The sequence below is a fragment of the Betta splendens genome, chromosome 22, assembly GCF_900634795.4.
Source record: "Betta splendens chromosome 22, fBetSpl5.4, whole genome shotgun sequence".
In the NCBI taxonomy this organism is placed as follows: Eukaryota; Metazoa; Chordata; class Actinopteri; order Anabantiformes; family Osphronemidae; genus Betta; species Betta splendens.
This window is the reverse complement of record NC_040900.2, coordinates 3,417,909-3,445,089: the sequence shown is the minus strand read 5'-3', so window position 1 is coordinate 3,445,089 and position 27,181 is coordinate 3,417,909. Positions and strand designations below refer to the sequence as shown.

Sequence of the window (27,181 nt, the reverse complement as noted above, 5' to 3'; positions counted from 1 at the left end):
CTAGAAACAATGTATTTTAATAAAGCCATTTAATGTTAGACAGCAACAATAAGCATGTGTGACCCAACAATATGGCATGGATCAATGATTTCACTATTAACTGAGCAAACAAGTTTAGACATCTCACAAGTGCTACTATGATGACGATGATCGCACACGTAAAAGAACTGCTGAGATCCCACTTTTGAAGAAACTGCTCCGAGTATGTCACGCGTATTAAAAACCGAAAACATGAATTCACCTCATGTTCAAAGAAAAATGCCAATTGTCCTCAATGAGAAGCAAACAAATAAAGTGAAGAGGATACTCTCGGATTTCATGTTGAGAGTACGAGTCAAAGCTGTGAAGCGATACTCTAAAGTAAAATTTCCCTGGAATATGTACAGTAACACACACAGTAAAGTAATAAAGTGACATGTACTGGACTGCTACACAATTAAATGCATTTACCTCAAATACTGGTAGATACTAAATGAAGAGGACATTCAAACCACATTAGATCTAAACAACATGTTCATACTTTTGGACTAAAGACATCTTTGTTAAGTACGAGTACTACAACATACAAGTATAGGAGGAAAAATAAAATAGTTCAAATCCCATTAAAACTACTTTTAAAAAGACTCAATATATATTGCTGGTAATATTTTTCTTTTTAAGAAAATATAAATTGTGCGACTGAAGCGTACAATACACGGCTGGCAGTAACGCCAGGTTCTGTGGCGACCTGCTGGAAAAGGGTCATCTGTCGAGGCGCTGAGAGACTCTCGGAAGGAGAGAACAACAAAAAAAAAAAGACAGTTGAGCATCTCACGATGCCTGAATCCCTTGCACCAAAAACCCAGATGCTGCTGTGTGTTTGTCACGGTGGAATGCTGCAGATATTACATGGTGTGCACAAACAGCAGCCAAACTATAATCAAATTGATACAGATACATAAATAAGGGGTGGTGGGGTGAGGTCAGGAGGATGGGTGCCTTGAAAAGGGAGTGACAATGTAAGAGGAAAATTGTAGTGTCCAGTCTAGTCCAGGCTAAGCAATGACTCAGTTAACATGATCCAGAGCCCGCAGCAGGTCCTCTCCCTGCAGCAGGCACTGGCGGCCCTGAAGGGGGGCGTTGACCTCGCAGTCGTAGCGAGTGAGCTGCGGTAGGCCCAAGAGGGAACTGGTGCCGTCTGGCGTGGTGCCCAGCAGACGACTTGCCAAATCTGGGAAAGGACAGGTACCAAGTTATGGTTGCTCACAATGTTAATTTCAGGCCTGATCTGAGATCACAGGCTCAGTTTATTCACCTGAAGGCAGCAGAAGTATGGTCCTGGTCGTACCAGACTGTGAGGCTTTCAGCTTCTTGCTCTGCTCCACTTGATCCTGGGGCACATCCTAAAAACAAAACAGAAAACAAAAAAAAAAGACATTCTAAGTCTCATATGCAGAAATTAACTAAGTGATGCATAAACATGTTTAAAACACTTGCCTGGATAACGATCTCTTTCACGTCACCCAGCTTTCTTTTACGCTGTGCATTCTGAACTGCCAGGGTCCGAAGCGAGATTTCTTTATCCAACTGTGGGGACCTACAGTAAAACAGTGGGGGTTAGCAGATATACCAAAGACAGTTACAATTCAATTCACAAAAGAAGTTACGGTTAATTCGGCAGGACGTACTTTTTAGTAAAGATGGTGGCCAGATGAGCAGTGGTTGCTGGGGAAGGCGGTGCTGGGGAAGGCGTGCAACTGCCTGGTGAGCTGAATGGAGAGCTGGGATAGCTGCTCACGTCTTGTGTGACATGGACTGGTGAACTCTCAAGAGAGTTGGCTGATCCACAAGACAGAGGCTCATCTGGAGTCAGACTACGCAGCTGGAAGTCATCGTCCATGGAAATGTAGGGAGCCAGCATCTCCAGGTCCAAGTCTTCCATCGCCTTAACAGTAGAAACAATGTTTGAACACCTAATTCTTACTGAATCAGATCAACAATGAGCTTAAATCTTGATTGACATTATTACCTGTGTGGTGAATGGGGTCTTGGGCTCTGTATCTATGGCAAACAGCTTCTCCACCAAATCAAGTTTGAAGTCTGGGTTCATGTCAGACTCCATAGAGAAACAAAAGTCCTGAAGACATGACAAGTCAAAAGATCATTCAATATTCAGCACCAGTCAGTCAAATATTATTGCCTATAAACGCAAAAGGAAACAATAATTCAGTAGTGCCTCTACCTCTGAGGGGCTGTTGCTGGCTGGTGAAGTGGATGCACCTGTAGCATAGCCTTCAGACTTTGTGTCCTCAGAGGTGGTGGTGACATGGAGAGGCTCACTAGGCGGCAGAGGGGAAAGAGGCAGGGCCAACTTTTCGCTGGTAGAGGGAAGCATTACGTCATTGTAGAGCGGCACTTCCTTAACCAGCTGAATTTCTGAATCTGCAGGGAAAATAGACACTGTTTAATTCAATTTAGTTCACTCGGACTTGTGCTGGAGAGGTTTTAGGTGCGTATAGAGCCACGAACCAGGGAGGTTGAAGTCGAGAGAGACGAACGTGTCTCCAGCAGCCGGGGCCAGCACGGTGAGGGCCTCAGGCTCCCCCTTCAGCTGGTCGTACAGGCTAGGCAGAGGCTGGGTCTCCTCTGCCTGGGTGAAGAGTTTGTTCACATCAAACTCTGGAATCTTCTCCTTCTCAGCCTTTTCTTCCGTCTTCAGGGCGACAGGAATCACTCCGGGCTCTGGGCTCTTGACAGCTGCCTTTTCTTCCTCCTGTTCCTCTTTTACCGGTTTCACATCCACAGTCTGCTCCAGAGACAAAACCAGTTTCTCCTCCTGGATGCCACTGTAGAAGAGAAACCCATTTAAGAGATAAAGCTAATTACTGAAAACCTTCCTATCTAAGAAACAATTCTTTTCATAATGGCTGTTCTGAGCATTCATGGTACCTGAGCACAAAGTTGACACAGACAACACACTGTGGCTGGGAGTTTTTGTTGTTGTAGATGACAGTGGCTTGAGTTTCCACCCACACAAAGCCTCCTCTCTTGGCCAACATTCGATACTGGCCTGTGCTGACCTGGCCTTTAGCGAACACTTACAGCAGAAGAGAAATGGGAAATTAGAAACAGCTAATGTAAATCCTGCTTCAGAATATGAAAAAACAAATGTTACAGCTTTTTGTCAAAGATTTATACTTACAGTTATGATGAGTCTTGGTGAGATGGTCAGAATCCAGGGCATGATAGTACTCATATACAGAGCGATTCAACAGGTCCTCTGGATCATAGCCCATGAGCTCAGTGATCCTGAACAGAAAAACAATCGATTAGCTTATGGCTCATGCTTTTGTAGTACCCACACTAAACACTAGGTGGCTCTATGTGACTATGACGTTGGAAGATTTAGTACACAAGGGGCTTCAGAAGCTAAATCAAGTTTGATCCCTGTTAAGCTTCTTAAGCATATAATGTTATCGCAGAGGGGCAAGCTCACCTCTCATCACAATATGTGAACTTCATTTCCATTGTGTGACGGCTGAGAAAGGTTTTGGTGTCCAGAGGGACCTCGATGTTTGAGGGGTGTGGGATGGGGTCACAGATCAAGACCATGTAGGGGACAGGTGGCTCCTTATGCCCGTTGGAAGTCTCCTCAGTGTTTGTATCGTAAACACGGACGTGGCCCGAGCAGTGGAGCACCTAGAGACAGACGTTCAAAGGGTCACATGCAGTTTTATAGACATTACAGAAAAAAAAGTAAACATCTGAGACACAGGACCACACTGGCTTATGACAAATCCGTTGAGACATTTTAACCCTTTGTTGCCTACCTTCCATGTAGCTGACTTGACATTGACCGTGCGGCCTCTGCTTGTTAGCGTGCATTTCATTCTGAGGAAGAAGCTGCGTTCTGTGTTTGGTTCCTTGGTTTTTTTGGAGGCTGAATCACAGGGAGAAGGAAGTGACGGTTTAAGAGAAGAAAAGTGCATCTGTATCCTGTCATGTGTCTGCCCAGATGTGATAAAGCCATGCATTTCAATATGTCCACTGTCATTGTGTTCTGTAGCGACATTTAGTGAACTGCAAGGGAGGACTTGAAGTTAGAATAGTGAACAAATCCTATCCACTTAAATTAAATTGTTGTGCAAGCAAAACGGGAAATGTGCCAATAGCCTAGCCTATTGTTCCAGTAATACTGAATGAAAGGTCAACAAAGTGCACACAGTAGCCAGCGTTCTTCACAGCCTCTTAGAAATAGACTCTGCCTAAGAGCTGGTGTGTCTTACTTGCTCTGTGGATGAGCATTTCCCTCAGCTCCTCCTGGTCACAGGGGTGTGTGTAGTCGAACACGCTGTGTCCAGTCAGGTCGAACTGCAGCAAACAGTGCAAGCAGAATGTTTTTACTTACACATTGTGACATTTCACATCTACGTATCAATTAGTACATAGCACATTTGCACATAGACATTTGTGCACACAGACCCTGCTGTTTATTTTTAAACATCTGTGAAAACCATAACACATTGGTTTTATTATACAGAAACTATTATCTTGGCCTCAGCTGTTCTACTTTCGAGTAAATTCCTCATCCCATCAAGCAGGTGCTGCTGAAAAACCAGCTCGCCTGTAGCTACTGAGGACCAGGGTTGGTCGCCTATCTCATGTGCCAACACAGTAAATTTCAACAGACCAACCTGTGCTAGCCCGAGGCACTTGTTGACATTTTCGGAAAGATAGATCATATCTCCATCTTCGGACAGGACCATAAGGAAGCCCTCCAGCGCTTTTAGGTATGGGCTGTTTAACTGGACATCCAGCTCTGATTCCTCGATTGCCACAAGCTCATCTGATGGAGGAGAGAGAGAAGAATCAAGAAAAAAATTAAATATACACAGATTTCTAACCACTTCCATTTGTAAAATTATCAAGCCCTTCTAACTATCTTAAATAGTTTAATATACGAGGCTTAGCAGCTGCAGACACTGACCGGAGCTGAGCAGTTTCCTCATGCGCAGGTAGCTGATGGTGAGCCTCATGATGGAGGCCTTGTCCAGGCTGGAGCTGACGCTGTGGGGCAGCGGCAGCTGCTGGGCCAGCTCATAGAAGACCTCGGACTCCTTCCCGCGGCGACATCGCGCCGCATCCCTCGACTTCTCCTTTCTCCGCTCTGAGCTCACTCTGCGGGAGACAGGTCGTGGGTCAGTTCTAGAGTGGTCAGAAAGTGATTCCGATCCCACCGTCCACACTGCAACCGCTGACATTCCCTTTTTACGACCGACTCCGGTTGTGCGTGTACACATTTTGATCCTGTCCCTGCAGACTGCAGGGGTTAAGAGTCTTCATCAAGCCTCGCCTGGAGGCTCGTCAGGCTTATTTGAATAGAAAGCTAAATGTAAGTGTGTTATTGGTTACTGACAAGAGGAAATTGAGTCCACCCCCTTTATGTGATTGGCCAGGAAGACAGTAATAGATTCTTGTGTTGTGTCTTGGTGCAAAGCCAAGATACAGTACAACACATCATTATGACATTTACAAAGCTGGCTCGACCTGCGGGAGTTCTGTGGAGGAGCCACAATATTGGCAATAACACAGCAAGCACCCGTGACACTTTCAACTACCACAAAAAACGTCAGCAATGAAGAGCCAACTATTAAATCGACTAAGAACACCAGCAGACCTGAGGACACACCATTAGAAATCATAATGAATATGTTTTTTTATTTTGCAATAAGTAAATATTTCTACATGTATGAGGGTTACATGATGACCACAGACCTTTATTGTCAACAGAATAGTAAGTGTTCTCATTATCCAGTCTGACTGCAGCTAAACCCCTCCTACAACCACTACCTCATGACCTCAAATGCACCGCAGCAGCAGCACAACAAAATGGAAGGTGGTTTAAAAGCCCTTACCGAAATATGCCTCTAATTGATATTGATCTGTTTGTGCACTTAGAGCACAGAATGAAGTCAAACTGTTAAATCAGGCTCTCCAACAGCAAAAAGGTACCAGCAAACCAAAATTAGCTATTGAATCACATATCAGGCTTAGAGGCAACACTATTGCTGGTGTGCAACCATTATAATCAGTCTTCTAAAAGGTATATACTGTTTAAATACACCCAAGCACAGCAGATGAGCCCATTATCAATCTATTACTTATAAAGTCATTTACACAGTCCAGATGGAGTCAAGTTCCCATGTAATTATCTTTGTGTCGTCTCGACTTGTCTTTTGGCCTCAGTGGTGCAGGAAACATGCAAGTGCTTGCAGGATTGGGAAATCCCAGAGAAAGCAGAAAATAAACAAATTAAACACAGTTAAAGCTACAGTATATAGCTTCTCATATGATTCCATAACAACTCGTTGTGGAGAGGTGTTATTTAACTTTATATTATGACAGAAAGAAAGTATCTGCTCAAACAAACTGGGTGCAGCTGAAATGAGTCCTTAATCCAAGTGATTCTGTTTGTGCCAGTAACCTCCCTCTCAGAATAGTTATGCAATGGTCCAAACACATTTTAAGGCAGATTTCCAACTATAGGTGAAAGTCCACATGTTATGGCATATTACACCAGTCACGCGTTAACACTCCGCCTTTCTACACCACAGGAAGAGCCAGATTGTCTGGGTAGAACGAAAGCCGTTTACTGCTGCCACCACTTCTGTTCAGGCCAGTTCTCCTTTTTCACTTCAGCTCCGCTGTAACACACCCTCACCTACAACCCACAGTCATGCAAAGAAGCTAATTCACCATTGCTGGCTGCAATGATCACAAATGAATAACTAGTGCGTATGGAAATCCTGCTTTCAGCAGGCTACTGGCAAATAGGATGATCTAATTACAAACTCTGCATTCTGTTAAAAACTGTGATGAAAAATTACAAGCCTGGATCCAAATTAGTTTCATCTGTAGTGGCTGCATTCCATTGAGTCACATGCCTTTATGCAAATCCAGTTTGCATGAGAGCAAAGCAGGAAAATTCCACTACAACATACCACTGCAGACACAGAGGCACAATTTAGAGGAGGACACTCAACTAGGGCTATATTCAGCCACAACGTTACTATGTTATCACTACAATGCGACAGTTCAATACACACCTGTGTTACCATGGGCACAGGGGAGAAGGAGTAACCACCTACAAAGCACCTCCTCTGTTGAGTACAGGCCAAAAGTGGAACGCCCAAAACAAAATGGTTCCGTTTTTACTGGGAGGATTAATTATCAAGACAGAGGACTACACAGCTTTTATTGCTCTAACACGCAATGCAAACAAAGCAGTCGCCTCGGCAACAAAATGGAAAGAAAACCAGAGGCCCCGATTACATAACGGTATTAATGCACATGGGTACACAGGTCCAGCAGCGCTGAGCTCGTCAGGGCTCAATGCAAACACAAACATGCGTGCAGTTTTTCCCTCACTTTCGTTGAACTTGGCTGCTTTTCCCAATAACAATAAAAGTGATGTAAACAAGCGTGAGCTGTCAACGGGTGTGAAAAAACAAAGAATAATGAGGAAACAAACCAGTGTAAAAAAAAAAAAAAAAAAAGGAAAAAAAAGGAAACACTGTGGCCAAAGCTACTGGAGCTCATGTGCGTTTCAGGATTTTACTACAGGTACACGTACGTACACAAGCCGTTTGCTTTCACACTGAACAGGACAGGCAGAGTCTTATCTGTTGCATAATCAAGTATAAGCAAATCTTACAACGAATACCTCTCTTCAATCTGGACGATGGAAACTAAGCAAGACAAAAAGGATGTCACTCTAGTGATAATGAGGAGTCACCACTAAATTCCTGGGTACCGTTGGTGTATTGCCAACAGATTACATACCCCATTTTAAAATTAAAACAACAGAGCTACTGGCAGTGATAGCAGTAAATAATTAATCACCCTAATAGTCTTCCTGGAATCAGAATGAGTGTGTGTTGAGTATTTCTGAATTCATTTCATTTGCCATAAAATGTTTCATTCTGGGTTACTGCTAACTATTTTTCCATAGAGCTAACTTAGGAGAGAGAGGTTTGAGTTGCCAGGTGTTCAAAAGTACTAGAAGTCATAATGGAAATTTGTGCAGAATTTAAAATACTCTAGACTATCATTAGACTACTGACCCATATTTGTATAACTATACAAAAGAATTAATTACAATGGCAGACATTCATTTCACTTCCTAAATGTGTTGTATTTTAAAGGTGTGACGTATGAAGAGCACTGTTTTCCTGCTTCCTTCCTGGCATTGTTTATGAAAGGGTACTTGGCTATTAGAGCAGTGATATGGAAAAAATAGTGTGTACACAAGTAAATGTGATATGTAAGAGAACATTTGGAAGTGTATCCTGTCACAACCAGCCAGTGCAGGCATTCGGGAGTATGAATATTCTCTTCAAATCACTAAACACACATGGAAAATAATAGCGCACAAACATTTTCCTTAAGCGACAGTAACCCAATTCCTTTTCAAGATCTGACTGGCCTATGAACAAATGGTGTTTATACTTTCAGTGTTTCGAGGCATTCTGACAACTGCCAGCTAACAACTTGCTACACCACACATTTGGCCACTCCTATTGACGTCAATTCCTGAGATGAGACAGAAACATCACTGAGCAGAGACTAGTCAAAACTGCATTGAACCAGACTAGCCTTAGATTTGTCTGAGATAAAACTGACCATGCTAGTTTACAAATTGTCAGAGAATAAGCCCAAAATGCTTGTTCTGCAATAACAACACATTTCTATAGTCAACCAACTACTTGTGTCCTGGACTACGAGTTCAACATTTGATGCCTTTGGGCACAAATCTGCCATCACTAAAGCCCCTATAACAAATAAACTGGGCTCCATTCCAAAGCAGTTTTACATTAAATGTGGTGATAACACAAGATCACAGAAAGACACTGTACAAAGTACAATTCAAACTACTTTTTTTATTTTAAATTTTATTGAGCACATATTTTTCTCTGGCAACTGCTATCATCATTCTGTGTTCAAGAATTTTAATGGCTTTCAGTCTACACCCTGATGAGAGCAGAGGAATCTCCCACCTCCCCATTCCTCCTCCAAGACCCCGTTCCTGCTCTGACCTTTCGGTACACAACCCGTAACCATCAGGAACAGCCTTCTCTCCAGCGGTAGATATAAGAAAATGCCCCAAATGAAACCAGGGCTGACCTGTAGCAAAAAATGACCTTTACCCACAAAAGACTAATCTCATTTGTATTTAAAAACCATCAATAACAGAAAGGACCTGATCAGCAATCTGCTGGATGTACTGTATGCACATCTAATGCATAGCAAAACTATCCATTTCTACCATCAATACTAATTATCATGATGTAACTAAAGCATGTAAAGAGACACCGCAAAGGTCAATTACCTCACACTAAGAGCAGACTGTGCAATTTAAAGTTTTACTTAACGAGTCCCAATGGAATTCAATTATTTGTGAACAATTTCAATTGTACCTAAAAATTAGTTATCTAAGGAAGCAACTTACACATAATCAGATGTGTGTGTGTATATTCTATAAAAAAAGCTAGTGTTTCAATAATTATGACTGCTCACATATTATTCTAACATTTTGTGGTCAACATTTTCCATAGAGTTTTGATCAAGGCACACTCTCATTACTGTGTGTGGGCTCCTGGCAGTTTTGACCTTGTGAAGGACCTGGCCTGGTGAAAGCAAGTTGTACTGTTTTCATATACGCCAATGCTGTCACCAAGTCTGCAACTAACTACATTATGCTGGAATAAACAAATAAAAAAAGTGAAAGTCAAAAAAAACCCTAGGCCAGACTTCCCAGGCGTAAATATTTGTCCTGCAACTTCCCATCAGACTCCAGCACCGCTCACATGAGCACTGACCACTGCCAAGATTGGCACCGTCAACCCCAAACAATACACCAGCAGCAACACAATAGTAATAGGACACACGTCACGCTCAAAACAAATGTAAATAAGCCTAATGCTGTTTTAATAAAGTCACACCTCCGATCAAAAACACCAAACTGATAATTAATGTTCACTTCAAACAGAATGAAGTTGATCTACATAAACACACTAAAACCAGCCTCTTTAACGTGGCGTTCAAGTACCTTTATTACTGACGTTGTTAATTTACCGAATATAGTATTTCTCTTGGGCTAGTTCCTGCTGCCTGCTAGCTAGCCGCTAGCTAGCGGCTAGCGAGGTTAGCCGGCGGCTAACGAAAAGCGCATTTTGTCGAAGAAACACGCCAAAGTGAGAGTCAACCGTGGGCAAAAAAGCCCATAATGTGACAGCGGTGAGTGCAGCGGCATCCCAGCCGACGAGCAAAGTTGACCAAGCGGCGTGTACGCGGCGTGACAGCGTGCTACGCAGGAGCAGCTAGCGCCGCTCTCACCTCTTTTTTTCTGGTACGATTCCTGTGTCCATTTCAGGACGAAAGGACCGGAGTTGAGTCTCTCTATCGGCGCGAAGCTGTTTCCGGGCCCGTGGAGAAATAAGCCCAAATCCCTCGGTGAATCGCTACAAACAAGGCGTAAATCCTTAAGCGGGGCTCATACGAGTGTCCACTGCGTGTGTTCGGCCGAGAAAGAATCGCGTATTCGCCCACGGAACGACGCTCCTGTTCTTGTGAGACAGTGCCACGCTGGAGAGACCGTAAGTGCACAATGTTGGACCGTAGACGATCACATGCTCGGCGGAGGGAGGGGGCGGGGCCACAGCCACATACAGGAAATCCGAGCGAGCCACAATAACACTCATTTTCGATCAAGGTCACGGCGTGTTTACCTTCATGTTTGCGCCAAAACACAGGCGCTACATCGGTAGAGACGTTACACCGCTATTTGCACTTCAATCAGCGAGCCTGTGCCGCCTTTTCATTACTGCACGTTTAACTTAAAACGCTTGGAAAAATTGTTCGATTTTTGCTGATAAAAGCCAAAACACGTCATAGCGAAGTAATCTTACGTCACCGGAATTACATAACACGACACACATGTCAGATTCATGCTGTACTAGGAGGTCCCTTACAGCATCTCTGTGGTCCAGTTTGTGTCCTGGAGCCTTAAGGCCAAACATACTGCTCTGGACCCGTTCACTGCAGTAGGCCACTGGCTGATTGTGACAATTTAAAAAAAACAATTTTGCTTTTATAGAGAAAGTTTTCACATGCTTCAGATAACAGAGATGTGTTTTCTGATTCTCATATATTTCATCTTCACAAAGACGTTCACATGCCTTTGAGATGGCGTTGGTGATTTTCCTGAAGCGTTTTTTCCACCCAACCGGCCCCTCACCCCAGCTGTGGCTCTTGTTTGGCAGTTATTCATGCTGTCTATGATTCAGCTCCTTCATCAGAAAGGAAATTGATTTCTCCATCCCGTACAGCCCCCATTAAATGTTGCCGTTGCAATCTTGGCATAAAGGACTCAATCTTCCTACTCAGCACAATTTGGTTCATTCCGGACGTCAATGACTCTTACCTTGCAGAAGTGCTCTTGGTCGGTTCAAAAGGACAAGTACACGATTCATCCCTGTAATAATCTCATGTATTTAGACTGTTGTTCAGTGTCGTTTTCGCGTCGGAAACCAAATAACACGTCACACACAGTTCTACACAGTCACGGCCAAAACTATATGCTAAACTAAATGTTTGAATCAGTCTCGGGAAATACAGGATTTCTAAAGAGTTGATCCGGCACAGTCCACAGTGGTCATTAAGGTCATTAAGTGGCTGACCTCCCTCTCAGAATGAGACACATCACTTTGTATGTACCACACCTTAGATGAAGCTATATATGATGGGGAAAGTGGATGATGGATGGATCACAGGTGACCAAACTGTTGCAAATAGTATTTATCTATTTAGTCATCATGATTAAGCTGATTCGGATGGTCTGGAGACTGTCTGTACCAATAGCCACACCTTTTTACTGTGCCCCTGGCCAACAGTGAGCACTGGTTAGTGCAAGGCCTGGCAGTGTGTGTCTGTGAGAGCAAACAGTGTAAGATTACTATCTGTAAAACCTTCACGCAGGTGAAGTAAGAGAATCGTCACCGGCGTGTTTTTTATGGTGCACCCTTTCCTGCAATTAAAGTTCCGTTACCTCAGCTCTGAAAGGAGGAAAATGAATTTGAAATGTGCGAGAATTATTATAATGTCATTGCGATAGTAATCAGCCGTGAAGCGTTTATCGCTGCATGCAATTCCTGCACAGAGCTGTAAGATAAGTGGACGTTTATCATGCGGCGTCTCTGTGGCATCTTTGTGGTGATCTGTTGCTGCTTTCAGGGGCATCGGACAAATAAGACACCAGAGTCAAACACTGATTCAGCCAAGCGGCGCACACACACTGCTGGCTGTGTGTCTCAGTAATAAAAGCTGAGACAAGCCTCCTAAATCTTTCCTTGCATTCAGACGTTACCAGAGGAATCAATCTAATAATGGGCAAACTGAATAAATCCATTGTCTTTTTTTAGCTCCTTCTGTCCAACTTTGTTAGAGAAAGTGTGAAGTAGATTAGTTTGCTATTGTTGCGTCCATTAAACAATGCATGTTTAATCAGTGGTGCTAAAGATGCTGAAGCGCAACATTTTTGTTACATTTCCTTAAACAAAAAAGGTTCTGGTCCAAATGACAGGGAACTAAAGAGAGTAGCAGATGCAATGGTTTCCTCCCTAAAACTAGAGTCCAGCTTCGATTGCTGATGTTGGAGGTGTTTGTGTCTGAGCACACTCAGCTTGGCTCGAAAAGTCATTATTGTTGCTTTCACTTCTTTCACTAACAGTCTTGAGTGAACGGCTCGAGTAGCATCATCATTTCCTGTTCCTGTAACAAGGAGCAGCAGTGACGCTGTGAGCTTCCTGTTTATTCTCTGCTGGTTTTTGACGACTGAACCGTAGTGTGGCCTCCGGCAGGTACGGCGTTACTGCGCGGCGCCCCCGTGCCTCCTCCTAGCTGAAAGCATGTGTTCCTGCACAGCGTTGGGCATGCGTTCGGCAGCCAGCGTGGTGACCGACGCTCGCGTAGGGAGGAAGTGCGGCCACAGCCTGGCTGTTCTTAGAGAGGGTGTGTGCACGCGCAGCAGCAGGCTGAAACCAAAGCTGGGAATTGGGAAGTGGCAAACACCTTAAAAGCCTCATTATTCCTCAGGCTCCTGTACCTTTAAAAGGAAAAGCTTCGAACATAGACATTTGTTTGGCTTGAATCGGTAGCGGAGTGTTCTCCGCAGACTGATGTAATATTGCATCATCTTTACAAGGATCTGATCAAATGACAAAAACACATATCAAGTTGTACTTGGAGGGTGTGACTGAAAAAACAAATACACTTCCTTATTATCTCAATCTGGTCCAGAGGTTTAAACATCAGCCATTAGTTTATTGCTTTACCGCACTTTTAACAATACTTAGATTTTTATCCTTTTAAATATTTATTTATATTCATAAACAAATAGAAATACTGTAAATTCCAAGTTTACTTCTATGCTTTTATTTTGGTAGTAAATAGATTCAACCCACCATACTTGGTGTGTGTATCTGTATTTCTTAGTATTGCCTATCATGTTTCCGTGATTTCTGCTTGTTGAGTTTTCGTGGAGTTTATCTGATTAAATGCCACATCATTTGTTCCTTTTTCCGGACAGCGCTGGTATGAAAATGACACACAAGCCACACCATTATGCTCCAAACGGTTCTTTTTCATTTAAGTATCTGGCAAAAAACGCTGGTAATTGCATCACAGTAAATCACACAATATAACAGTTTGACAGTAAAAAACTATTTTCAAGTTTTGCAACAGAGCGACAGATACGCCGTCTCTGCGTCCCAGTGAAGCCATGTAACAGTTAAAACATCCAGGCATTACAGCAGTGCTTCAGGAGAGTTCACCAGGTGCAGACCTAGTTCTCGTCAAGGACGTGTTTGGCAGAAGCCATGGTGCTTTGCACCCATGTGTCTCTGGGGAATGTGACAGCATCGTACATCATGAGTCACCGGGAACTGTCCAGGATAAAACCGCAGACGCAGAAGAGTGGGACGCGGTGAGGAGGTCCAGGCCAACGGGAAGCTTAGCTCTCCAGCAGCTCAGGGGACGTGAAGGAGAAGTTACGAAACTCCTCCTGGTTGATGGGGGGGATCAGGGGGTCGTCGATGGGCGTGAGGGTCGGCGATTCCTGAGTGAAGTCCGGGTCGAAGTTGTTAACGTCTTCTGGCGTTTTCTAGCGTGAATCACGAGGATAGAGCCGTTAGCATCGTCTCCTAAGCAGCGTCAACATCATTTCTACACAGCGGTCAGCGGACTTACGATCCTCGGCTTGAACGGCGGCTCGATCTCCCTACGGTTCAGCTTCTCCCAGTCGATGGCGGCGAAGAACGCGTGGCCGGTCACTGCGCTCTCGCCTCCTTCCGAGGCCACGCAGCCCAGACGCCGGGCTGGGTTTTTGGTCAGAAACTGGAGCAGAGAAAGCAACACGTGGATGAATGAGATAGTCAGGACTACATACAATAAAAGGAGTCAACAGCAGTGAACTGGATCAGACTAGATGAGGGCAGTAGTAGAGCAGTGCCAAATAGGTTGAGTCAGACGTCTTCCAAAGTCATATACTGTAAAACACACCCTGCTCTGTGTCGGGCATTTACAATGCACAAGTAGGTAAAAGTTCAACTACATGCCTCAACTTTCCTCCAATGCGCAATAATAAAAACAAAACAATAGAAGGTGAACAGATAGTGAGCGTCAACTGGATCTCTGCCCGTGAGAGGCCTAAACTGAAACCACTTTGTTTTGACTTGTCACCGTGAGGCAGTTGAAATAAATGTGTTGACGCTCTAATAAAAAGGACACGCAGCTCAGGGCCGGCGCTGACATTCAGGCCGGGCCAGAACTAAACGATGGGCCCCTGCATCAGCAGTGACAGTGGCCACAACAACCTGAGATTGACGGAGAGATTGATTTGTTTGGCCAGTTTAGCTTCAAACACTTACTAGAATAAAGAGACGGGAGATAAAGCACTAAAAAGGGGGAGTTTACAGATAATAGAAACAGTTACTATCTAAAATCTGTTCTCACGTTCTACTGAAACTACCCCCTAACGCTGTCCGAGTCGGTTTGATGATGTCATTTATAGTTAAGGCGCTAACGCATAAAAAGACCAACACGGTCCTTGAAGTGGAATAAACTGTAATTTAGACGCGCCACGAGGGGTCAATCAGTTCAGCAGCAGGCGCGAGACAGAACTTTTCCACTGAAGTCGGTGCCGCGTGCTCCTGGCGCCACGTCAGCTGTGCCATCCTCAGCACCAGACCTGCCGTGTCAGCATTATACGTCCAGAAGATACGTTACCAGCACCAAGATGCAAAGCAGACAGACTGGTCGCTACAAACTGGGTTTCTGTTTTAGATTTTGTTATTTAATTTGATTTATTCTGTGATTTTAATTCAATAGTTAAATATTTGAGATGGATAAAAGGGAGACACTTTGCATTCAGCACCACATGATTCAATGAATGAATCCAATAAATGCAGCTCTAATAATCTATATTTAAGGAAGAAATATTAACACAGAGACTTTTCCAATCCAAATGTTTCCAGGTGCTGCAGGCAAAGTGGAACACATTCATTCATGCCTCTGGATACAGGAGCCAGGCGACTGTATGTCCTTTCATCCAAGACTTTAGTTTAAATCCTAATTCATGACTTTACAGAACATCTACCAAAACACCTTCAAATACACTTTAAATAACCTGCTTACAACAGTAGGACCTTTTCTAACTAAAGACCAGCACCTTGTAACTTAACTCTTGCCACAGGATCACATCGGATCAGCCTCCGGTGCTTCAGTATAAATAGTGCAGCAGTGTTAAAACCCAGTCACACCAATACGCACCTTTACATTAACATGTGACACTGGGAGCAGTGTCACGGGGGGGGGGGGGGGGGGGGGGGGGGGGGGGGGGGGGGGGGGGGGGGGGGGGGGGGGGGGGGGGGGTGGGGGGGGGGGGGGGTGGGGGGGGTGTGGGGGGAAGGGGGTGAGACAGGAGGAGGTGTGGTCATATTTATAGCCTGTGTGCTCCGGCTTGGCACTGAACCGTACCTTAATATAGTTATGTAAGAGGCCTGAGCTAACAGTGGACTCAGAGCTATGAGAGGTCAGTCCACCAGGGGGTTTCAGACTAAAGGACAAGGAAAGAACTTCCAAAATGGGATCTTTTTTTTCCCCCTCATACTATACGATCACATTACACTCTCCACTAATATCATCTGCCTTTTAGTAAATGTTTACAGATTATTGATATTTCTCTACAATGCTGGTCACAGATCCAATGAATGATTGATTTCCTCCACCCGTAGATCTTTTTTTTTTTTTTTTTTTTAAAGGTTCACAGACATTTCCTGTAATTGTATAATGTTTACTGAGTCTGGAAGGAAATAGGGAGGTGGGGTGAGACGGACACAAAGACCAGTCTGACAAGCACAGAGTCAACAGGCAGGTGACTTACAGCTTTGAGTATGTTCACTGCTTCGGCACTGAGCCACGAGGCGTAAAAGATCTCCTCGTTGAGGATGGACTCGAAGAGATCATCCTCGTTTTCGGCCTCGAAGGGGGCGTGGCCTGACAGCATCTCGTACAGCAGCACGCCGAGCGCCCACCAGTCCACAGACGGCCCATACAGCATCTCCTGCAGGATCTGTGGAAATGAGGAAATGAGGTTCGGGCACAGGGAGAATCCTACAGCGACTGCAAAGTTTGTTTTAATGGGGCAGAGTGACTGAAAAGTGCATCAAGTGAACTCTGGGACCCTGGGCTGCAGAAGCCAAACAGAAGCTGGACTCAGAGTAATAATGCGGTGGACATAAGGTGGTTTCATACAGATGCAGGTGGCAGTGCGTATGCAGGTAGGAACAACTCAAGGGCATGAACTGACCTCGGGAGCGATGTAATCTGGAGTCCCACAGAACGTCCCCGTGGCCACGCCTTCAAATATGCCCTCTTTGCACATGCCGAAGTCTGCCAGCTTACAATGTCCATCTTTGTCCAGAAGGACGTTGTCCAACTTCAGGTCTCTGAAACGCAGAGCCAGCGAATGGAAAATTAAACAAAATAAATGGAGAAATGACGATCACAGCGTCACCAACACTCACAGCCGAGCAGATGCTCTAATCAAAGACCTCGAGGTAGAAATTTGTGGCGAGACAGATGGAAAGGGGCCTTTGAGGGGAGCGAAGCCTGTGTGGCAGCGCGTAACGGGCAATTAAACGGCAGCCAGGAAACATCCGACTCGCTCCGCTTCCAGGAACGCCAAGGCACACAAGCCGCGCGCTTCCGTCCAGAATATTCCGACGGCACGGAACATGCAGATGCGCTCAAACTGACCCACCGCGGCCACAAGATGCTGCGGATGCGCTCGTACTCGCAGAGATTCAGGTTCCGATGCTGACTTAAAGCCGCCGCACTCAGGAGGCCAGATGTTTAGACTATGAGGTGGTTTCTGTCATCTGCCAATCACCGTGCATCATGCTCGTGTGAGGTCTCTGCTTCCTGACTTGCACAAACAATAAAAAATCCCCCCATTACTCTTCTATTTCACATCATCTGCGCGCCCAGTCTCTGAGGCCATGGTAACATCCAATGGTGACCACTGGTGTGATAACGGTGATACTGTAATGCTTTACATTAAATCACTTGTAAATCAGGGCCCTCAGAGTCCATATGTTACAGAAGCAAGTCCCTTTGCTCCGCTGGCGACATGAGACATCGGATGGTTGACCGTGCAGGTGGACGTTCTTCCTGGTCTCTGTGTTCACGTCAGATGGTCCTTTGTCATGTGACAATGAGATTAAATCTCCAGAGTGAGGACTATGGAGTCGAGCTCTAATCTGTGATTAGGTGACCCAACATCCAACCAAGGTCATTTAACAGAGATGCTCAGAGCTAAACAATATGTCATAGGACGCGATGGTGTTGACTAACTAAACACAGTTGAATCTTCTTCTAAATGATGCTTCTAATAAAAATACATTCTGGTTGTCTTCCATGAAGCCGGATGAGAAAAGACGTAAGAAGGAATTCTTAATGCAAACGAGCCAAGAGGTCTCGCATTAATCCGGTTTGCGCTTCCCCAACGTAAGCAGATTGCGTAACACTGACTCAAACGGGTCAAAGATCGACTCTTGCGGTCGCACATCATGACCACTCACCCCGGGTCCAGTACCAACAAACCCAGGACGCCTTAACGAAGCTAAGGGGTGTAAAGGTGAGGATGTCATGAGTCACGCCGACAGTTCTACAACCGCAAATATGGCCTTATTCCAATGGGAAGCAGTTCCTCAGAAACAGAAGATCTGTTTTATGCCAAATGAATGAAAAGCACAGCTTCACCCAAGGCTAAAAGCACAAATAGAATCAACTGGTCAAGTCACAGGATCACATGTTACACTGATGGAGGCGGGCAACTGGCCTGATGTGCGAGCTGCTATTTGGTTTGTTGTTTCAGATGTAGCACGCGAGCCGAGCGCGGCCTCTCAAGCGGCAGTCATGCTATGTGGTGGAGGCTGACATAAAACACACGGACCACTAAATATAGCCCAGGATTTACTGTCAGGTCACATGGTGGCCCCTTATCATCATCTGGCAGGAGGCCCGCTGCTCTCCCACACCGGCCCCTGCAGGAAGAGTCCTAAAAAGGCCCGAAGCGTCTGAGGCCGGGGTGGAAGTTGGGCTGTAAGTGAGGCTTATAGCGGCTCCTCGTCCTGCTTCCAACCTGTAGATGATGCCTTTGCTGTGCAGGAACATGAGAGCGGAGGTGATCTCCGCCGTGTAGAACCGAGCCCTGGGCTCCTCGAACTTCCGCGACTTCTGGATGTGGAACATGAGGTCGCCGCCGTTCACGAACTCCATCACGAAGAAGAGACGGTCCTGCAAAAAAGAATAATAAATTAATAAATAAATAAATCGGCCAACGAGGAGGCGATCATTCCATCAGGACAAGCTTTCAGCTGGGAGACGTTCCTCATCCTGTGAACCCACTGCAGCCTAGAGTCAGTGGGGCAAACTGTGAGCAGCTCCATAAATCTTTCTCCCTCATTCCGGCTTATGGTCAAAAAGTGATTTAGAAAAGGAGGCCTTGGGGAAAGAACCCGGGAGAATGTGATGTACAGATGTGTCCGTGAAGCTTGATGACATGAGCAAAACATCCAGCCCCGGTTGGCCGTGACAGTAGGTGCATAATGCTCAATGTGTGTGAGGAGAGTTTCACCGGTTTATCATTCACAAACCTGCAGAACAGGTCACTTCCTGGACTGGACCATTCAAAATCCCACCCAATGAACCCTGGAATTTCCAAAGTTGAATTAACCCTCAAACCTTTTGCAATTCTCTCTCTCCCGACATTTGCAAACTCCGGAAGCGGCTGGTGAGAAACTGTGATTTTCTCGTGAGAAGCGTCATTTGGTAAAAGGAAAAGCATGAACCCTCAACCACAATCCCCGTTCCACGCTCGATGCCTGGCATTTCTCAAGTGAGTTATGGAAATATTCCCTACATCCGCTTGACGGTGAGTGGATATGATTTCACACTTTAATCCTATGTGCTACGTCACTGGGTCGTCTCACTTCACCTTGTGCTACTCTGCATCTCTATTTTGATCCAAGGTGACGCAGATTAGAATCGAGCAGGAAACGCGTCTGCAGACAGACCTGAGGAGCTGCTGCCCCCTGGTGGCCGACGCCCGCATCGCAGCTCACGCCTAACGGTACTGACCGGCGTTTGGAAGCAGCAGAACAGCTGTGTGAGGTAGGGGTGGCAGCGCGCCAGCGACAGGACCCGCTTCTCCGTCATGGTGCATTCCACGTCGTCGTCCTGCAGGATGATGTCCTTCTTCAGCACCTTCACGGCGAACACGCGCTCCCTGTCGTTGAGCCTCGCCAGCATCACCTGCGAACGCAGCGTTCGTGTCACTGAGCGGCACGGGCGTCGTAGGCGCGGCCTGGCCTCGCCTCGCGCGGCGCCCACCTTGCCGAAGCTGCCTTTGCCGAGAACCTGCAGGAAGGTGAAGTCGGACAGGCCCAGTCTGGGAGCCTGCTGCTCCGGGGCCACGCTCTCCCTCCTCTCGGCCGGCGCCGCCGTCGGACCGGCGATCTTGGCCTGCGGACAAACCCCAAGCAGAACCCGCGTGAGGCCGAGTGAAACCCGGCTCGGCTGGAGTCTCTCCCCTCAAACACTGGGTTTCGTACCACCGAGTTGCGCTTGGAGAGCCCCCCGGCCTGCAGGCCCATCTCTGCCAGCTTGTTGGCCAGCTCCACGCTGTTGACGCCGCAGTTGGGCGCCACGTTGCCTTTGCAGCGGATGTGGACGTTCATTTTGCAGACTGCAACGAAGCCGTGAACGCGTGAGAATTCAGCGGAAGAAACGCGGAGGCAACGGGATCGGGACGCGGCTCTTACTTTTGCAGTGCAGGCCCTGGCGCACGATGCCCCACAGCAGCGAGCCGCAGTGGTCACAGAAGGTGGGGGACTTGTAGTTGTGGATGTTGAACTTGTGAGGAAGGTTGATGCTGAAGCCTTGGTTCGTGGGCTGCACAGAGGAAAGGCACGGTCAAAGCGCCACATCTGTGTGAACGGTGCTGGAATGAAGAGTCATGTTTAACCCTTGCTTCTGCTGCCGCATGTGCTTCTCCCACAGTTTCCCCACGGGAACCGAAACTTGTAAAGGTCAGCGAAATATAGTAAAACGAGGCAAAAGTGAGAGGTTGTGAAGCTCAAAGGAGCCTGGGCGCTTTTAGAGAGCTGTCAGTAAACGCTACGAGGAGCACGTGTGGGAGCTGTGCCGGTTCAGCGCCGGCCCGGTGAGCATCAGAAACAGGAAGTGGTGCAGTCGACTGATCGCTGCAGCTGCAGCTGGCGGCGGGAGCGCGTGGGCGCGGCGCCGACTCGCGGGTACCTGCTCGTTGGTCGGGCTCTTCATGAGCGGACACACGGTGACGACCAGCTGGTGGCAGCGCTTGTGCACGACGCAGGTACAGACTGAAAGGCAAACACTGAGTCAGGCTCACGGCTCACAGCGTCAGACGGGAGGAAGTGCTGTGCTCACCTTGGCACTGGTACCCCTGCTTTCCAAAGACGCCCCTGTGATGGGGAGAGACACACACACACACACACACACACACACACACACACACACACACACACACACACACACACACACACACACACACACACACACACACACACACACACACACACACACACACACACACACACACACACACACACACACACAGTCAGACAGGGCTCAGATCATTCACATGCAGGAGGTGCTCTGACTTTCGTACCAGATGAACTCCTTGCAGTGGAAGCAGAACGTCGGCTGCCGCAGGAAGGTGGACATGAACTTGTGGCCGTTGACCTGGTGGATCCTCCGTCTCACCGCTCCCTGACGCTTCCGCGTGAACTGCTTGAACTGCTTCTCTCTCACTATGGCCTCGTCTGAAAACGGGGGCGACAGCACAAGGTTCGTCTTTAAACGAATGCCAGAAAAGACGCTGCTGTCGAGAAGTCTCAAACCCACGCGTGAGCTAATCGTCGATAATATAAATGAATCTTGCACATATAATCCTGAATGTGAAGCGTTCGTTTGTGCATTTGGGTGACTTTGCTTGTCGCGAGCGTGGTTTGGTTTTGCACGTCGCAGCGCTCGGCGACTGCGTGAACCCACACATGCGTGACGGAACGGCGCCTGCTGAGCCCCCTCAGCTCCTCACTGAGCGACAGGCGTTTTTGTGGCAACGGTGTGAAAAGGGGCTTCACATTTAGATCAGAGCTTCTGAAAAGTCCACACCCACACAGAGGCCAAGAGTCTGAAAGACGAACACAAGGTTCTGCACAAACCAAGCTATTATATTATTTAATTCCTAATTATAATTCCTAAGTATTGCTCATGTAGCAGCCGTTGAAGTTTTAAACTTGTCTCTACGGATTCAAATGTCTTTATGTAAAACTTAGTGGTGATGTTCGTGCTGTTGATCTCATCTTCTTGATGAACCTGTGGTTTTTGCATGAACATGTCTTTCACATCTGTTAATATTAAGCATCATGTAAAACTGTCTGACGGACACGCGGCGTTTATTCTGTGGTTCGACCTCTTCACGGCTGTTATTTTATGTTATGTAATAGAACAAAGATTCCAGCCGGAGCTCAAACGACACAGAACCAGAGGCGAGTCAGAAAATGGGGCGAAACATAAAGGCTGTTTAAAAAGCCGCGACTCGCCACAGGAAGCAGGTTTCAGAGTTTGGCCGCTGCGATAAAGACACCCGACTGCCGCCTGGTGCGAACTTATCAGCAGACGACCAACACGTGGCCGAAAGCTGCACGGTCACTTCCCGCAGCGCCGTCTTCCCCGTCCGCGAGGGCGCGTCCAGGGCTGCGCCTGCAGAACCCGGGGCTCGGCGGCGCATTCCTGACGCACACGCATCCGCGTTCCGGTGTGAGCGCGCGCATTCCGGGGCCAGTGGTGTGAACGAGTGAAGGAATGAAGGCCTCACCGTCGGTGAAGGAGCCGCTGAGGGTGACGTGGACGTAGACCTTCCCCGCCGGCTCCAGGTCCATCTGCACACACGGAACACACGACACGAAGCAATGTTACGTCACTCAGAGCCAGAAAACCAGCAAGTGTATTCACTACAACACCAACAGTAATTTACTATTATTACTAAATTCGGTCCATCTAGTCGAAACCTGGCGTATTCTAGTATTGCGGTAGAAGCATCTAAGGAATGTGGGCCCTGGCAGAGCGGCGCGTGAGCAGGCCCGGCGGGTTCTACCGGTTCTGACCTCATGCTGTGACCTCACGCTCAGCTGGGAGCCAGGACTGGTGTCACAGGGCCCTCATGCACGCAGGAGGGGGTCTGCACGGAGGCGGCGCGCAGCTACTTCCTGCAGAAGCCGCCGAGCGGAAACTCGGGCCGCGCCGATGCTTCGGTTCAGTCTATTTCTGCGCCGCCGACTGGAAAAATGGTCCCTGCCCACGAAACGGCGAGACGGGCACACGCGGCCACTCGCGGCATAGTGGAAAGCTCTCGATTCACAGAAAAGGGCATTTCACTTCGCCTCCTTTGTGTTTGGCCACCTGCTCATATCTCAACCTACAGAACAGACAGAAAGTGACTGGTCCACGGTGAAAACTTCCTCTCTAGGCATTATCTCATCTGTTTCCACGCTCCACTTCCTCCGGCCACAGAAACACGAACCTACAGGGCCTCACGGGCCCATATTTATTACTAATTACTAATATTAATATTTCTCTTACACGAGTGTAACTTAATCACCTGCATCGTATTAGAATGTTTTTGCTCAGAACAAGAACTTTGGAGTTTGTCCCCAGTCACTTTCATTGTTACGCTATAAAAACCATTATCTACTCAAATGCACAAATGAGCCTGAGCGTTTCCAGTGTTTACCTGCTGCTAATGCTAATGAACACTTACACTCTAAAAAGGCACAGATCTGCTCAAAAAGAAACAGCTGTAGAAAAAGCAGAACAGTCAATGCTGGTACCAGAGGAGGAAGTTCATTTCTGTACTTTTTTTTTTTTTTTTTTTAGAAATGGGGCATCAGGTCTGTCTCAGTGGAAAAATGTTTAGGGGCCATCTTTAACCCACTTTCAGTTTGGTTTCAGTTTGATCGTCTGATCACCTTAGGTCCAAAAAAAAGGCTAAAAAAAAAAACCTCAACAAATGGAGGCGAAAAAGCGGACTTCTGTAACACAGCAAACGTCCCACACATGCAAACGGCACATATGGTCTCACTAGTGATAAGAAGATGAGGCGCACAGACAGTTCACCGTGTGCTGAATGCACAAAAATGCATTAAAAACAGCTGCTCAGCGCCAAGAGAGACCGTCTTTACCCGTGGGCCCTTGAGCAAGTGGGAGCGCGGCGATAACAGCCGCGTGGGCGTGTGGAGGCCTGCGTCTCATGTGTGAAACAACCAGTCCGGCGCTTCTGCAGGCGCTGACAACGGGCCCTCAGATGCCGCCCGATAACCTGGGCTTTCATGCTGAAGGGGGGAAGCAGCTGTGAGCGCCAGCCAGCGGCCGCTCTCAGGGCTCGGGGTCCGAAGCAGAAGCTCGAAGCGAAAGGTTCTCGTTTTGGTGGCGTCCGAATAACGTGTCAGGGAAGTTGGGTCATTGTAACTTAATAGGTTCTGTCTGTTGAACCCACCCGCGCAGGTCACATTTAGACTAAAGCCTGTGCTGATAAGAAAATGTCAGCGTGACGGAGACTCATCTCCGTGTTGCGCTGCGTAGCTGGTACCAGGCCTGGACAGGTTCAGATCACAATCAGCAACACCTGCGGTGGCTCCGAGTCCTGGAGGGACCGACCTGAACCGCGAGGCCCGATTCAAAGCAGCTGGTTTGTTTGCGTCTGGGAGACAGACGTGCGTGTGGTGCTTTGAGGTCCACACAGCGTTTGATCCGAGCCTTAATTGCGCCTATTTGTCGCCGCTTGTCGACTCTCCAGGCGCCGTTTGTGTTGCACCGCTCTGCGTCTGAGCGGAACCAGCGTGCGCGAGCTAAATTAGCACGTCGCTACAGCTGCTGCACGGTTTCTCCCCCTCCTTTCACACTTCACTCGCCGCAGAGCACACAAACTGCTGAGGTGCTGAGAGTTTGATGTCAGCCTGATCTGTCCTGTCGAGTGGCCACAGGATGAGCCTTCGACCCGTGTGAGAGGGGACGGGCCCGGTCCAGGTGAGGCAGCGCTGATGGAAAAGTGACAGATGCAGTAAAAACCCAGTGGTGACGGCGCACCGTGGCCCACAGACCCACAGCCTGTCACTTAGATGTGACAAACGCAAGGTTATGCATTAGCTTCTGAGGTAAACACACAGTAGGAACAGTAGTAAATGAGCAGAATGAACATCAATTAACCAATTAGGACAACTGTGTGTTGGCTGCTACCAATACGGGTCCAAGACCTAATGTTCTGGGCGCCAACCGAGCCATGTGCCGCCTCTTTACCAGTCTGGGTTCATTGTGCTGCTTTTAAATACATATAATTTTAATCATCTCTACGAGAACACTTCCATGAGCATCTGATGACACAGGTCCCAGCTTTAGACGTCACAGTCAGTTTCTATACTGTATGAAGTCCCCCACAGCTCTCCACGCACCTATAGTATGTGGAAGTGGACCCACCACGAACCCGTGGCCCCCACATTGTAACGGATGGACGAGACCACGTTTACACCAGTGATGCGTTCACTTTACTCACCCATCCCTCGAAGGTCTCTCCCCCCGAGGTTTTGATGAGGTCATCGAACTGGATGGTGCAGTTGGCCACGAAGTCGTCGTATCCGATCGGCGTGTCGTGGAAGACGGCCAGCTCGATCTGCTTGCCGTCGTTCACGTTGAGGCAGAACTCCTCGTTGTACGTGGGCACGTTGGTCTTCTGCTTCGTGTGCGTCTGGCCGACCTTGAAGTCGTCCACCTTCACCACGATGTACGGGTCCAGGGAGGAGTGGGCTTTGTTGAAGATGACGCTGTGGCGCAGGGAGAAGGTGGTGGGCTTCAGGTCCACCGCCTCGCCGATGCGGAGCTTCAGGTACCCGTTGAACTTCATTCTCTTGAATAGGCAGGGGAACCTTACGCGAAAAGTAAAAAGCGACTAAAACAGAAAAGCTGAGAGAATAACTCGCGTTCAAGTCAGCGACACGAACAGACAACGGCGGCGTAGCCGAGTAAAAAGCATAGTTTCTGCGCCTCAAGACTCCAGTTGGGCGTCAGCTTTTACGCACAGCTCCATTCATCCCGTCTGAACGCGGAGCCGCTGGTCTCAGCCTCAGCGTCAACGTTCACCGCCAGCGCCGAACGCGCAGTTGCCTCTGGTCGTAAAACGCCTCAGTAAATAGGAAGCCGCGGCTCTGACATGTCGAGAACGCACAAGTTCCGCATAACAGCAGGTCGTCACGGAGCGCGCGTCGGAGCGCGAGTCGAGCGTCTCGGCCTGTCACTGTGGGCTTGGTTTGTGTCACATGGCTGGATTTGTAGTTTGTGTTCACTCAGAGGCGGAGGACCGCGCTGCGACTGGCGTCCCGGAGGCGCTGCAGCTGATCACCTGTTTGCTCCGCGCTGGCGGAGTGCGCCGCCCCCTGGTGGCGGCGGTGGCGAACTGCACCGCAGGACTCCGGGCTGGAGACGCGCGCGCGCAGGCAAACTAACAAAACAAAGCAACAAAACAAATGTTTAAGTAACTATTATGAAACTCTAAAAGTTATTAGCATTTTTTTTCATTTCCACATTTATTGCCTAAAATGTTTAAATCAACATGATTCCATTTCTAGTTTGTTAAGTAGCCTTATGTACAAAAGTGCTAATTTATTTACAAAAATCAACTTTGACTTATTTTTTATTATTATTATTATTATTAATTTACTTATGATCGAATATTGCTGAAACCTGGTTGGTTTTCTGCTCATGATGCTTAGCAGGATTCTTAAAATGGTGATCAACAATGTTAACCACCTTTCACACCAAAACTGACACCCACCCACTGCATCATTGGTATCAGTGGTAATACAGACACTCGTTCGGTGCAATATTTGTGCAATATTTGCGCAAAACTGTGCAATATGTACACTCTGATCACTCTTTAGTGTTATACTGTGCCATCTAAACCCAGTCTCACTGATCTGTTTCTGTATTTTTACTTGCTGCTGTATCATACCGTGCTGTTGTGAGACGAAATTTCACCATTGTGGGACTATTAAAGGTTTTCTTATTCTTATTCTTATCCAAGCAAGTGAACAAACAGAAACCCTGTATAAACTTGTCTCTTCTATAACTTGAATTTACAAAATGATATGTAAACAATTTAATTACAATGAGCATATACTGTTCTCTTGCATTTTACCAGACTTAAATATAAATGCTTAAAAATAATGAAGTCATTTAAACAATCAATACTCACCTTCTCATCCTAAATGCTTGTGTAGCAGCCTTTCCCTGTTTCTCCCCTTAAAGACTGTATCAGTAACTCTGAGGGCACCACGTCTGCCCCATCCACAAATGCCACGATCAAAGTCTCCACTTTATTGGTGTTAGACTTGACCTCTGACCCCACTCTGCCAAATGTCAGCGCCCCACATCCCTCCGCTCCAGCTGTTCTGAATGAGGAGCCGGGCTCCCAGATCCTACACATCCCTGG

The 27,181-nt window shown here is 47.1% G+C and overlaps 2 protein-coding genes across 2 annotated transcripts; both read right to left on the bottom strand.

Moving 5' to 3' along the window:
- Position 1: 1 nt before the first annotated feature.
- Positions 2–10,661, bottom strand: hif1aa (hypoxia inducible factor 1 subunit alpha a). The gene is made up of 15 exons (XM_029138456.2): positions 10,375–10,661; positions 4,967–5,157; positions 4,674–4,825; positions 4,266–4,350; positions 3,810–3,919; positions 3,476–3,678; positions 3,182–3,288; positions 2,929–3,076; positions 2,509–2,825; positions 2,222–2,421; positions 2,009–2,116; positions 1,668–1,924; positions 1,477–1,576; positions 1,295–1,382; positions 2–1,210 (listed from the first exon to the last, which is right to left on the bottom strand). Exons 1-15 carry the CDS (start codon positions 10,404–10,406, stop codon positions 1,047–1,049), a joined length of 2,262 nt encoding a protein of 753 aa, XP_028994289.1. The 5' UTR covers positions 10,407–10,661; the 3' UTR covers positions 2–1,046.
- A 2,780-nt stretch (positions 10,662–13,441) lies between these two features.
- On the bottom strand, positions 13,442–26,115 carry prkcha (protein kinase C, eta, a). Its single transcript, XM_029138461.3, has 14 exons — positions 25,250–26,115; positions 22,520–22,583; positions 21,308–21,461; positions 21,067–21,101; positions 20,917–20,999; positions 20,421–20,550; positions 20,211–20,344; positions 19,990–20,121; positions 19,738–19,911; positions 18,740–18,894; positions 16,904–17,042; positions 16,478–16,666; positions 14,284–14,430; positions 13,442–14,197 (listed from the first exon to the last, which is right to left on the bottom strand). The coding sequence occupies exons 1-14, from the start codon at positions 25,595–25,597 to the stop codon at positions 14,048–14,050; spliced, it is 2,034 nt and encodes a 677-aa protein (XP_028994294.1). The 5' UTR covers positions 25,598–26,115; the 3' UTR covers positions 13,442–14,047.
- Positions 26,116–27,181: the final 1,066 nt, after the last annotated feature.

Bases quoted from the DNA above. Each gene is read 5' to 3' on its own strand.
- hif1aa (XM_029138456.2), bottom strand. From the start codon at position 10,406: ATGGACACAGGAATCGTACCAGAAAAAAAGAG. The intron at 3,289-3,475 runs GTGAGCTTGCCC...TTTTCTGTTCAG, and splicing joins TTCACATATTGTGATGAGAG to GATCACTGAGCTCATGGGCT. The intron at 1,577-1,667 runs GTACGTCCTGCC...GTTTTACTGTAG, and splicing joins GCCACCATCTTTACTAAAAA to GTCCCCACAGTTGGATAAAG.
- prkcha (XM_029138461.3), bottom strand. From the start codon at position 25,597: ATGAAGTTCAACGGGTACCTGAAGCTCCGCATCGGCGAGGCGGTGGAC. The intron at 21,102-21,307 runs GTACGAAAGTCA...TCCCCATCACAG, and splicing joins CACTGCAAGGAGTTCATCTG to GGGCGTCTTTGGAAAGCAGG. The intron at 20,551-20,916 runs GTACCCGCGAGT...TCCTCTGTGCAG, and splicing joins AGAGCCCGACCAACGAGCAG to CCCACGAACCAAGGCTTCAG.